Raw genomic sequence first — 13723 nt, 5'->3', positions numbered from 1 at the left:
ACGTCTCACTACAGTTTAACAGTTTTTTAGACATCATTTCTGATAAACAAGTTTCATATTAATGTTGCAGTAACCTGGCCAATTATCTCTGTAGCTCTCTCCAACTGTCTGATGCTTCTGGCAGGCACTGTCCAAGCTGGCATTTGGGAAATAAGTGAATGCACAGGCAAAAGTGGAAGCAGAGGCAGGGGTGAATGCACAGGCAAAAGTGGAAGCAGAGGCAGGGGCAAAAGCAGGGTAAGCACTGTTTGCTAAGGACCTGCTTTGCCACAGACATCCTGTAAGATGTTAACCACCTTCAAAGACAGGCTGTTGACCTGAAGGCAGGTGGAAGAAACCAAGGAAACGCTGCAGACTTGAGACACCAGGCCACTACCCAGCTCTGCCATTCTACCAGAATGCCATTCATACAAAGGGCATGGCACAGCACTCAGTATTCAGATCTGCTCTAAGGGCTGCAGTTTCAAGGCTATATGGTCACCCAACAGAATCTTCAAGAAACTCAGGAAACAAAAGGCTTGAATTCCTGTAAATCAGCCAACAAAAAAATTAAGCCTTCCCCCTCCCCATGCACAGGAATACTGCATGTTATAGAATCATTAAATGTTACTATCACAGTTTCCATTTGTTGAAATGCAGATTTGCTGGTATGGAAAACACTCCACAGATTTGGAGATAGCCTCAAGTTAAGCAACAAAGCTCGCTTTATCTTGGATTATAATTTGATTTCATAAAAATAAAACCTGAAATAAATCAACAGCAAAATAAGTACCTAAACTGCAAAAATCCTGTGATGCCACCATACTCTCATGCAGTGGAATTTCCATTTTGGTCTAAAGGATATACTTCTGCAATTCTGCCACACTGCTGAAAGCAGTTGTTTAAACAGGCATGATTTCAAACTAATTAAATACTGTTCCTGATGAAACTGACTTTAACTTATGTTCTCCCCTCATTCGCCCTTGCATAACTTGCATATGATTAAAAACAAACACCTCCCCTATCACTGTCAGAAGTCCAGATTTAAGTTAGTCCACCTTGGAAAGCATCTCTTCCAATTATATATGAAAGGCCTGCTTAAAAAAAGTTAAATACCGATAGTAATTGCTGGTAAAGTACAATTATCTTTTAAGTATTTTTATCCCCTTTCACTTCTCACATATTTATTTAGTATGATAAATAAGCTTAGGCTTCAACTTTACCGTCACATTTAACTAAGAGTACAGGGTAGTAAAAAATTTAAAAATGCATCTTTTGTATGGACAATTACAATCAGGATCATAAACTGCAAGCACTCTGTGCAAAAATAGACATTTGAGCCAAAATAAAAGCTGAGATGTGGCAACTAAACAATGCTGCTCTACTGAGGAAGAGCTGATATTCCCCTTCTATGAAAAAAACTGGAATTACACATAGCTCTTAGGACCATATCAAATTTCCCCTATAATGCAGCATTAGGGTTCGTTGTTTTTGCCTTTTTAAAACTAAAAACATCCAGCGTAGATAAAATAATCCTCTCTTTTTGTCAGGGAAACAGACCTTCCATGAGTGAGGCCCCCCCCCCCGGCTGCAACAATGCCAAGGAAGTTAGTTAGGAAGGAAATAATGTCACAGAGTGCAAGATGCACAACAGAGCTTGAAACACAAAGTATACAGTCACATTTTTTAATCCTTTACAGTTTATCACAGGCCATGGCAAAATGGTTCTTCTGTGCTGCAGACTGTGGGATGTAGCAGAGAAACTGCTTTTCCATAGGTTATTGGTCTCTGCATGTAATCATCATGGAGGAATCTCACAAAAATCATGCATACTTCAGTAACAGACCAGTAATACAACCATTTCTCCTCCAGTATCAGGAAACCAGGCCTAAAAAGAAAATAGCTCTGTCTTCCTTCACAGCAACATTCTTATACTAAAATTATAATTTTAGTATATCTAAATTCCAGTTCCAAGGCCCTTATGTCCAGTAAAATCTCTTAAAATGCACTGAAGTCAGTGGAATATTTATCATTTAAGTTATGCCCTTTACTGGACTGGTGCCCAAGTCTGAATACATGTCTGACTACATGCAATATTTTGCAGTATTTTCCAAATCTTCCTGTCCCAGAAAAGAATGATAGCATTATAAATTAAGAGACCCAAAAGACTGTGACATTCCAACACAACTCCTCTTGTGAGAAGGAATTTGAATATGGCATTATATTATACAGTCAGTACAACTAATCTCTTTTTTTTTTTAATGGAAAAATGGGATATTTAAAATAACTTCTTTAGGAAATAAAGTTTCAAGTCTCCATAATAAATCTTTTTTGATTTATAAAACAATATATTAGTTCTTTTGCACCAGTACCATTGTAAATACGTGTATGTGACAACTCAAACAGTGAAGTGGTCAGCCCACTAGTGCACTCAAAAAAGTCGTCAGCGACTATCAAGCCCAGCCTAGCCTCTGCAAGGCACAGGAGAGAAACCTCAGAAGTAACATGATTTCTTGCCCAAACAACTACCTTCAGCCAATAAAACTTACGAAAAAAAGTTGTTTTGCCTGAGCTGACAATACGCTATAATAGTTTAAGCAGCAGCTAAGGAAACAGAGAAAAAAAAATCTCTCAGAAGTTTCCACTCTAGAAGACTTAATGCCACCAACATCCAAGTTTTCTGCATGTGAAGAAATGAAATCCTTCACACTGTTAAACAATTAAAAATGTATTTTAATTCTACAAATTTACAAGCAAAAATACCCCTAAAAACAACACAAAAAAACTGTTCCAGGATTGTACTTCAAGTTTTCTTTTATCAAATTTTGTAATGATCCTTGGCTTTTCAGGTTAATTCCAGTCCTCTAAATGGAATGCAGCAGTTAGTTACACTCCGCATCCAGCAAGAGCCTTTGAATCTGTGATGACATTTGCTTTTTTTCTGTAAAAAGCATCTAGTCTCCCTGATGTGAAGTACAGAACTGGGGGCACTCAAAAATCCACTCACATGAACAGTTGTTGGTTTTTTTTGTGGGGGGGGAGGGGGGCAGGGGGGTTGTTTGTTTCTTCAGGGTGAGTTTAAAACTTGAGGCTGAAACCAGGTCCCGCAGCAGATGCTCCCTGATTTGTGGTGGTCAGATGAAAACCTGTGTCTTTCAGATCATCATCACCCTGTGAAAACCAAACACAATTCAATTATCAGCAAGTGTCCATGCATACGTATTCCTTTCTCCAACACAAAAAGTAAAGCCAAAAAAACCAAAGTATCCTCAGAAGAGAAACAAATGTTTGATTTAGTGGCATCATAGCTAACTTTGATGCAGTGTTATTCATGTTATTAAAACACCGCTTTTTTGTTGTCTTCTCTAAGGGATCTCAAAATCTGTTCCTAGTTTGTATACCTACTTTTGACCAAGAATGTTAATGATGAAAAAACATTGTGAACACACTGGGTAAACCAATGTATTCAGCATCTAATGAAACACACACTGTTTACCCTCCATTTCACTTTTTATATCCTCAAAAATCAAGGCTATACAAACTTTTAGGCTACTTCATCTGTAAGCTGGGCACAATAACTGTACTGCGCTATCTCATCTATGCTGAGTCATAGAATTGGTAATGAGAAGTTGATATGATTAAGGCACCTGAGACTGTAACATGCCATACTTAGAAGGACATCTTTTTCAGCCAGGTTTTTTTCAAACTGGGAATGCAAATGGAAAGAACGCCAGTCTTGCCTTTTACAGATTTTTCTCCAATACTGGAAAAAGCAGAAAGTTTCCATCCACAGGGCATATGCAACTTGCCAGGCTCAGGATTTTTTTTTCAAAAAAACCAAACCAAACCAAAACTTGCAGCTTTGAAAGCTTAGCTGGAAGTATAAAACTGTGCACTTGCAAAACAAAAATTGTTCTAAGACAAGGTATCACTCCTCTCTCAGATTGCGTATTGCAGTGATGATTCTGGGAATACAACAGTAGTTGGAGTGGCTGTTTGAGAAAGAACAGAGTGAAAGCTGGACTTCTATAGTTTCTTTTTTGCACAAGTAGGGGTGAGTCTAATGATTCCAAGCCCCATAAGACTAACAGAATCCAATCTACATCAACTTTTCCAAAAGCAGAACCTGGATATGGATGAGGACCACAGAAAAGTCTATGCCCAATTTTCTCAAGCTACTATACTTACCAATTGACTATATCCAAGGCCTCCCTCAGGTGGACGTGGGCTAGTGCCACGTTTCACCCTTTGTTGTTCACTTTTTGCTGGCCACGTGGGAAACATGGAAGGGTCAATAGGAAGGGGAGTCTCTCGGAAATACTCATGCTTCAAACCATCTTCAGCAGTGATTCTTCTGGCTGGGTAGTACGTCAAAAACCTGAGAAGAATTTAGGAAGGCAATGAAGTAGAGGAGAAGAGAGACACACAGGCAGAAAGAAGAAAAACCTTAGCCCAAAAGTATAAATTCTTCAGAAATGCAATTTAAAATTCTCTGATTTTTTAATAAAGAATTTTATTAATGAGTACTATTGGTGACAAATAAGCTATCTAACATAGCTACCTGATTTTAGAAGCAGGCTTCCTGCATGAACCTATAATTAGTGGAACTGCAGCATGAATACCAAAAGTAGATTTTACAGAGACCTGTTCTTTCAGGTTTAAATCATTAGACAAGAGCCTAGGGTTAGTCAGATATAGCTTGAAAAGAAGCTAAGATGGTTCAATTAAACACTTTTACACAACCGCTTTGTTTTTTAAGGAAGAGTGTATAGATACACCACATATAATACTGTAATATAATGTAATTTGACTATGCAGCTTGTGGTTGTCTATTTTAAAACTTTCACAATACAGAAACATGTTTTATTATATTGTTCATCCTCTTTAACAGTATATGGTCCTGATTATGTAAATACTTTTAACCAAAACTTGCACATGTAATTAGTTCCACTGACTTCAGTACACTTATTCGTGTGCTTCTGCAAGTTCAAGATCCACAAACATACAGTGTGTTATCATTCTTATCCAAAATAATGACATAATGCTGTCATAGCCAAAGCAATTAAGAAGTAGATGACACTTATCTGATACCCTTCTTTATTAAAAGAAATTGTGGTTGGACTTTCTGGAAGGTTATCTAACTTTCAAGAAATTATTCATGACTCATTCAAAAAGCAGAGCATCAGTTTGTTTGTTTGTTTGTTTTAAATTACATTGAATGGGTCAACAGGTACATCTTAAAAATTTGTAGTTAAGAATAAAGACACGTTTCTTAATAGGATTTGGAACTCAGACGAAACTTTTCCACTAGTTCATGGCATGAAACTTAAAGGGAATATTAGGGGAAGGAGGGGAAGATCTCTAAAGCCACTGTTGACCTCTTAGAAACAACTATGAAAAGGCATTGGGGCCCACCAGCAGAGGTAATTACAAAGACTGGCAGAACAGCAGATGTGATAGAACTCATGAACTCTGAAAACCTAGGAGAAATTAAGGTTGGTATTGTCCCAATTCTTTAATATGTTCTCTAGAATGTGCTGCTTTTTTTCCTTTTTTAATTCAGTCATACATAATTTCATTGTTTTAACAAGATTCATCAGCAGACTGCATGATGGCTGACTCATCATGTGAGTAAACATGACATGAGCAATCTAAAACTACTACTGAAACAGTATTCTATTCTTCTAGGATATCAGTGTGCAAGAATAATCTTGGACTGAGGTAACAGCAGGTGTTAAAGACTGCAGTACACTGAACAAAGGTGTTGGGAGAATGACGAGCGGCATTGCAAGGAAATGTCACAGACAAATCTGAAATCCATCAGCATGTTTTGGCAAGAGGTTAAATTCACTGAAATACCATGCTTCAGTCATTCTCCACAACTACCATAGCATGCGAACACATTTTCCCAGGGATCCCTTGGAAGATAGCACTTACTTGTTCATCAGATCAAACCCCTGATCAGAGAGGAGTGCTCCAAATCTCTTGCGTAGATTGTTATAGGGATACTCTGTGAATGTCATCTTCTTTACAGCTGGCAGCTCATTGTAACCAGGCCAGATTTTTTCACTTGGAGTACCCAGGTCCTATAAATTAAAATATCTTGACTGCAGCTTTCCTGCTTATTCATTATATAGCTATAGGAGTTGACAGCTATCCAGAGAAAACAGACAAAATACAAACCATGATCTTAATCCAATATATCTACTGTAAACAAGAATCAAAATATTAAGCCCTTTATTAAGGCTGAATCTCTGTGAAAGAGTGGCAAATATTTTTATTTTCTCACTACCCTCATGCACCTGCCTCTAAAAACAATCAGTTAAAATCCAAAGATGTTAAAAGCGTTACCTTAAAAACTTTGTTAATCTGGTCAATTTCTGACTTCCCTGGAAACAGAGGTTTCTGAGTTAACAGCTCTCCAAATATACACCCTACTGACCACATGTCTATTGCCGTTGAATATTCCTGAAAAGAGGAAATATATTATACATCATAAAATTAATAAGATGCTTTCATTGAGTAGCTTTAAGAGTCTACCACCCTCCATCTCTAAATTTAATAAGAAGAGTCAAGCATACTTGTACTTTTTTCATAAATTATAAAATAAAGTTAGTCTAAAAAATCATTCCTCTAGCTCTCAGAGGAGCAAGGAGAAACATACCTTGGCACCAAGCAACAACTCTGGAGCCCTGTACCAAAGTGTCACAACTACAGGTGTGTAAGGCTTCAGTGGAGATCCATATTCTCGGGCTAGTCCAAAATCCCCAACCTGAATGAAAATTAGTTATCAGCAATATTTCCAATATTGACCATACCATTTACTAACAGTGCCAATGCGTACTGGCCACATTGGCTACTGTGGGGCCTCCAACCTTCAAAAATAGCCGCAAAGAATATACTATCTTTCAGGGACCTTCCTTGTTTTTTTTCACCCAAGGGGAAGGGGTTATTTTCTTCCCAAGCCAAGTAAGAGTTCTTGTTATGATCACCTTGACAGATTTTCTCTGTGTACTAGAAGGCTTATACAGCAGGAGGAAGAAACAAAACCAAACAACAACAGAAGATGTTGACTTCAACCTCGCAAGTTGAAAGAAGGCTTCACAACAGTAAAGGCTATAATAATGACAGTATACAGCTGGCATCTAAAATTTAGAACCAAAGAACTGGAATGTTATATCCTGATCCTATTCATATTATTCTTCTAGGTTTTCATAAGAAGACAGTGAAAGGATATACATATATATATGTATATATATATATATTTTTTTAAAGGTATGCAACTTTTCTTAAAAGACTCCTTCTTTGTAAAGAGAATGTCCAACTCCACCAATAACTGTGCACTTCAGCACTACTACAGTGATTTATATTATTTATTTATTAAGCCTCACAATCTCTTGAGCAACCCTAGTTCAAACATTCAGGGACTGAGACAGAAAGAGGTAAATGACACCATCACAGATTCAATATGCTGTTATCACCAGGAAGAGAACACTGATCATATAGTCGTGCTATAAACAATTCAGTCTTCACTAGACCATGCTTATTAATTAGTCCCGACCTAGCATAAATCTTACAGTTGTGGCAAGGCAGTCTCTTTATCTAAAAGTAAAGTTTTACTGATTTGCAACCGTATGTTTCACATGACACACCTCACACCTCTCAAAGACTAATGCAAAACATTCTATCCAATTCTTGAGATAGCTATAATGCAATGTAATACTGCAATAGAAGCTTTTTAAGAAGCATGGCATATTTCACTTAATCCTTACTTTTAAAATGCCTGAATGACTAAGCAACAGGTTGGAAGTTTTCAAGTCTCGGTGAAGTATCCAGTTGTCGTGAAGATGCTTGACTCCTCGCAATAACTGAATCATCAAGGTTTTCACTTCACCTGAAGTGATAAAAATAAGCCAAATATATTTAAAAGAAGAAATCTCCCTTTATTTTTTTTGTTTAGGGAGGAAAGGGGGGAAAAAAGGGAAACTTAACAGCATAGCACAGACTACCATAAAAATGTGTTGCAGGACAAGCATGGTTAGACCCACATGGCTGCCAATAAAGCAGCATGAATTTGAATAGCTGGAATACAGCCAAGTAATGCTAGGAAATTAATGCTTCTCAGCAGCACAGATAGTGGCCAAAAATGGAACACAGTTGTCTCTTCCAGTCTAGCACAAGGGAAACTCCTCACATCTGATGCCCAATTTCACCCTAAACATGCAAGCTGGATTCATCAGCCAAACATCATTATGAGTAATAGCACTGGCAGCCTACTATCTTAACCTGTATCAGCGGAGTCAGATTAGACAGAGAAAAAGCAATAAAGACCCCATTTCACAGAACACTCAAAGGAAATTCCAAGGCATCATACAAGCTAGTTCTCTGATGTCAGTACAGCCCAAAGACGCCGAGGTCTTTGCAGGTCAGTTTTCCAGCTTGAGAATTATAGGAGACTGTGGCAAACAGTACCTGGTAAAAACGGTTGCTTCATTGTTTCCATCAGACTCTTGAGATCATGTTCTACATAGTTCATTACGATATAGATTTTATCCATATTACTACCTACAACAATTTCCTAAAACACAAAAAACAAATGATCAAGCAAGCACACACTATTTAAAAAGCATGCAAAAACGAATTTTAGAAATGTACTGGAAATAGGATAAATGGTACCTGCCATTGGTAAAATTCATAGGAAACTTAAGACTAGATGCCCAAGACAACAGTTCATTTTTGTAAATGATCAGATTTTGTAGAGACAAGCACCATCTGTTTAGTTTTACAGGTAGCACACAACTGCTTAGAAACAAGCTCTGCTAGGAATGCTAACATTTTTGTAAGGTATTTTAAAAGCCAAGAGACAACATTTCAAGACAAAAAAAAAGCTTTTCAAATAAAAGGTTGGTGGCCTTACTCTGACAGTGACAATATTTGGATGTTGTGCTTTCAGAATAGTATTTATTTCTCTAAGAGAAGTAATGGGAAAGCCTTCCTTCTCCTTTTCCATTTTCAGTCGCTTCAGAGCCACAATTTCATCTGCAAGGAAAACAGAATTATTAACTGCTGACTCCACATAGCTAATAAAATACATGTGAAGAGGTCTCCCCAATGTTCTGTCACTATTTATTTGAATGGAAGCCATTCCTCAGACATGATATCTAACTAAGAGATAGAGTTAATCTGACATTACCAGGGTACAAAAACCAAAAACAATAACAGCCAAGTTTAAGGAAAAAGAATAAAATTCAAAACAGTGATTCAAAACTGAGAGGAAAAATGCTGATTATGGATTTTAGTGTATTCTAAGATAACTCACCTGGAAAGAAAAAATGTATTCAGCTCTGAAGTCCTCACCATAATTTGGAAGATCAGATGTCAGACAGAAATGCCTCAAATGCAATTTACCTCTATTTAAAGACCCGACTCAAAATCATAGCACTACTCAAAATATTACTAATGTGAATTATTTAACTACAATATCATACATTTTGTATGATATTGTAAAGAATAATGGTTACACCAGTCTCAGAGCAGGCCTCACGACAAATAAGGAAAAGAAAAAGTAGCCCACAAACACTGTCCGATAAGCAAGTGAACTCAGAGAAACCACTGTCAGCTGTATATGTCCACACCTCAAAGATGATGAAATGGTGGCACTATTCTGAAATAAATGGAAAAAGCAAGGTACCCAGAGTTTAAACTTGTCACCAAAATCATAGCTAGTCAGTGGGAAACCGAGAATAACCATAACTTGTGTCTAGACCAGCTTTGAAACATACTTCCTCTCAAAAGCTCTCTTCACCATCTGTCAACTCTTTAAAATTGCACATATTTAATTTATACTGCTACAATTCCCTCTGAAAATGGCCAGCTTGCAGGAAAGTAACATAATGCTAGTGATTGCTGTACATTATCATTTTCCAGGAAAAAATAATGCCACAGTAGTATCACAATTTTTGTTAAAACCTCAAACTAAATATTTCTTTCAGTTGAGAAATGACCATAGAAGGGGCACACACAAGTGACTTGATGTTTGGCTCTTGCATCATTCATAGGAAATGCAGTAATTTCAGCAACACATTTGCTATTAAAAGTCAGATAAACAAGCAAATGGATTTTATGAGTTTTAAAAGTAGAGATCCACCTGTATCTGCAAGAAGTGTTTTTGAAGAGGTAGCTTTAAAAAAAAAGGTGAAATTTCTTTATACAACAAAATACTGTGCTGTACACTCACAGCACACAAACCACTGCTTTTATGAATTCTCTAATCAATAGCTGTACTTACAGTGACACCTAGTGACCTGCTTATATCAAATCAACCGACCAATCAACTATCTAGCAAATCATGAGCAAGAAACAGTTGCCTGCTGAGCCAAAAAATGAAATCATGTTAATAGTTCTACACAATTGTGGTCAATACCGAGCTTACTTCTGAACTTAACTAGCTGCAAGTGAAACCCTTATGTCAAAATCCACATCCATTAAAAGGGATAGCTTACTCATGGAAAAAAAGAAGGTATTTCAGACAGATTTCATTCCTCAGTGCAAGATACAGAACCATAGTTTGCTTACAACTGCAGCTCTAAATTTATATATAAGACACAAGCAGAAATTGGCCAAATGAATAATTCACTTATTACAACATACCTCTTCCTTAAGGCAGAAGATTGATTCAAGACAGAGTATCATTTTTGTGCTTAAAATGCAATCTGAGAGCCAAGAAACCCAAGCTATGTTTATCACTCTACCCCAGACTTCCTGTTGTACTCCTTGTACAATTATCAAGAAGTTTAATTAATTTGAATTCACAGAGATCAACGGGTGGTCCTGGAAGAAAACAGTCTACAAAAATGCAAAACATACTAGATTCAACTTGCATACAGTGCTTATGCTTACACCTCAACATAACTGCTGTAAACGCATTCAATATAGCAAAATAATTACCAGCTCCCTCTACAGAGTTCAAAACTTCTTCATGATTCCAAGTCCACCTCATAGTTTCTAACTAGCCACCTTCAGTGAAAACTTTACACTTGGACATGATATCCAGCTTTGGACTCCCTGTGGCTCAAAATTTTTTTACAGTAATAAATACAATGTACACTATCCCCTACTGCACAAGCACTTTTTTAAAAACCTTTTCCTCATCTTGTTCCCATCCTATAAAAACTAAAATTCTCTACCATATGTACACTGTAATATTGTTTTCACATTCACTAAGCACTCACTGTAGAGGGCTGATTCCACAGTTTAGAGAAGAGGCAAATAAGTACATTTTCCAAATTGCAGGTCCCAAAATTCCTCCCAAATGACAACAGCTTTCATGCTAACATGGATCTTGGCTGAAATGTTTCTTACATTAGATAACATTTAGGTCATAATGCTTAGTTAATACCACAAAATACTAACTGGAGACCACTTATACTAACCAGTCTTTTTGTCTTTTGCTCTGTAGACAACACCATATGTTCCCTCTTCAATCCTGTTCAAACACTGAAATTCCTCCACACTACGACATCCCTGAGAAAAAACACACAGATTGACATTTACTCTTCAAATGTCTGTAGAAAGGTTTTGCCTGTTTGTTTTAAGAGGACATAAGATAAAATTCAGCAACTTCCTAGGAATAGTTAGAATTTACCAAGAAAATTCTAAATATGGCTATGCCAAATGAAAAAGGTATCTTTGGGGTTTATTTTTACTTGGATGTCTAAAGAATTTCTGGACAGAGTCTGTGTTTCAGTAAACCTAAGTTACTTCATTAATTCCTCACTCATTTACTTCTGCAGAGAATAAAGTGAAATTTTGGTCTCAATGGCAAAGAAGCCAACTCAGCAGCTTAAGACTGATGCCTTCCATATAGTTCAATTAATACAAAAATGCTTACTCTTTGTATTTTCTAAATTTTGCTATTGGCCGCAAAAAGAATAATCACCTCCCATCCAAATTCTATTCATATTAACTGAACTCTTCTCTCATCAGTATCTATTTTTAGATAGCAATACCAAAATAACACAATATCAAATGTATTATATTCTTATCTACATCTAGAAGAATCATCTTATTTTCACTCCACGTATGTTTTTTCTGCTTGTGAAAAGAAGTTAGCAGTATTTCACACACAACTGTATATGTTGTGATGTAGACTCAGTGAGGGATATTCTACCCACAAACTCTCTTATGCCTAAGTGCTATCGCAAATACATGTTCATCAAGTTAACAAAGTAGCTAGGGAAAAATCCATCCACCTTCTGAAGCATCCTCTAAGTGATCCTCTACCTGAAGTGCAGGAAGATATTTAGGAAGCTCTTGTTTCAGTTCAATGGGGGAGGAAGCTGGTGAGTCAGGAATATAGTCTCCTTCTGTCATTGCATTGGAATGAGGGGTGCCCTCCCCAACTTCCTCCTCTTCTCCTTCACTTCCTGCTGAATCTCGGTCAAACCTTGACTCTGTAACTTTAAAAGTCAGAATCAGTCATGGAAAGAGGGAGCCATTTGTAATATTTAAATTCAGCTTTAGACAAATAACAGAAGTGAAACTTTGATCCATATAAATGACATAGTGGCAAGGTGCATAAATTATGCAAGTTAAGTTACTGTAACACTAAAGATCACTGAAAACTTAAGAAGCCTAATTTCTCCTTCTCGCAGAGATGAAGCTTTCAGGAACTCCAGTTTACAGTCATTCACCATTTCCAGGGTTAAATACTGCATGTTGTAAAAATATCTTTACAGAGAATGCAAGAGAAAACTGAGCCAGTATCTCTGACTGTAAAACTCTGATGAGAGGACAGGATAAGAGACCCAATATGAAAAAGAAGAAAACATTAGAGAAATCTGATCCTAGTCCAATGAACTAAACATGGAGCCTTGAAACAGATTTTGGGGAATTTCTCACTCTGACTTGAAACTGGGGCTTATTCCTCTCTCTGCTTCTCAGCTGAGAATAGCCAGAAAGTGCCAAATACTCTAGAATGATGGCAAAACTGCAAACACCAGATAGATTTAAAAAGCTAAAGTAACACTTCCTTAAAAATTCAATATTTGCATTGTACCAACTGGGATGTGGTTTCCATTCTCCCGTTCTTCCTCTTCGCTCATTTCTTCTTCACTCACCTCTTCTGCAAAACAGAATCAAGTACAACTGAATAAATTCAACACTTCTGTAGTTCCTTGTCATGCAGATCATTACCAAAGTGCTTTTCTCATTTGGGGGATTAATTTGCCAGGCAGACCATTATCTAGTTTAGTGAATCCATACTTCTGTTTCACTAGGAAAACAAATGCTTCCTCTAACTCAACAGAACTTCACCATTCAGCCTCCAAGAGGCAATACAATTCTTATCAGTATCTGGGAATTTAGGGTGGGAGAAATAAATTAATTGGGTCAGGAAACTTACACATATTAACTTATTACCTTTAATTGTTTTTTAAATAAAAATATCCAGCCCTCAGACCAGGCTGTTGTGCCTTCTTTTCTTTACTAATGACACAAAAACTAATGACTAATTACTTTAATGACAAAAACAGCTAAAGTAGATTTGAGAACTAATCCTTCTTTATTATTATGTTCAATTATTTGTAGTGACATTAAAAAAATCTGATATTTGCATTCAAAATGACAGACATTTTTATTTCACACCTCCCCCCACCCCAGATAATTGCGGAATTGTTCTGTACAGAATATTTCTTACTGTCTAACACAAAATTATTTAAACTGTTAGTCTTATACCATTTAGGAA

General features: G+C 36.8%; 1 protein-coding gene across 4 annotated transcripts in view; it reads right to left on the bottom strand.

Annotated features, from left to right (window-relative positions):
- Positions 1 to 2691: 2691 nt before the first annotated feature.
- Positions 2692 to 13723, bottom strand: part of LOC106485730 (cyclin-dependent kinase 11B) — a 22861-nt gene continuing 11829 nt past the window's right edge. For all 4 annotated transcript variants that reach the window (XM_067311060.1, XM_067311059.1, XM_067311058.1 and 1 more), the window contains exons 10-20: positions 13037 to 13102; positions 12262 to 12437; positions 11412 to 11502; positions 8897 to 9018; positions 8452 to 8557; positions 7752 to 7873; positions 6644 to 6751; positions 6331 to 6447; positions 5917 to 6065; positions 4168 to 4357; positions 2692 to 3150 (exon numbers count right to left, since the gene is read on the bottom strand). In XM_067311060.1, coding sequence (XP_067167161.1) covers positions 3058 to 3150; positions 4168 to 4357; positions 5917 to 6065; positions 6331 to 6447; positions 6644 to 6751; positions 7752 to 7873; positions 8452 to 8557; positions 8897 to 9018; positions 11412 to 11502; positions 12262 to 12437; positions 13037 to 13102 — 1340 coding nt within the window. In that variant the 3' untranslated portion in view covers positions 2692 to 3057. The remainder of the gene's footprint in view (positions 3151 to 4167; positions 4358 to 5916; positions 6066 to 6330; positions 6448 to 6643; positions 6752 to 7751; positions 7874 to 8451; positions 8558 to 8896; positions 9019 to 11411; positions 11503 to 12261; positions 12438 to 13036; positions 13103 to 13723) is intronic.

Source organism: Apteryx mantelli, chromosome 26, assembly GCF_036417845.1.
Source record: "Apteryx mantelli isolate bAptMan1 chromosome 26, bAptMan1.hap1, whole genome shotgun sequence".
Taxonomy (NCBI): Eukaryota; Metazoa; Chordata; class Aves; order Apterygiformes; family Apterygidae; genus Apteryx; species Apteryx mantelli.
This window is presented reverse-complemented; position numbering and strand designations above follow the sequence as displayed.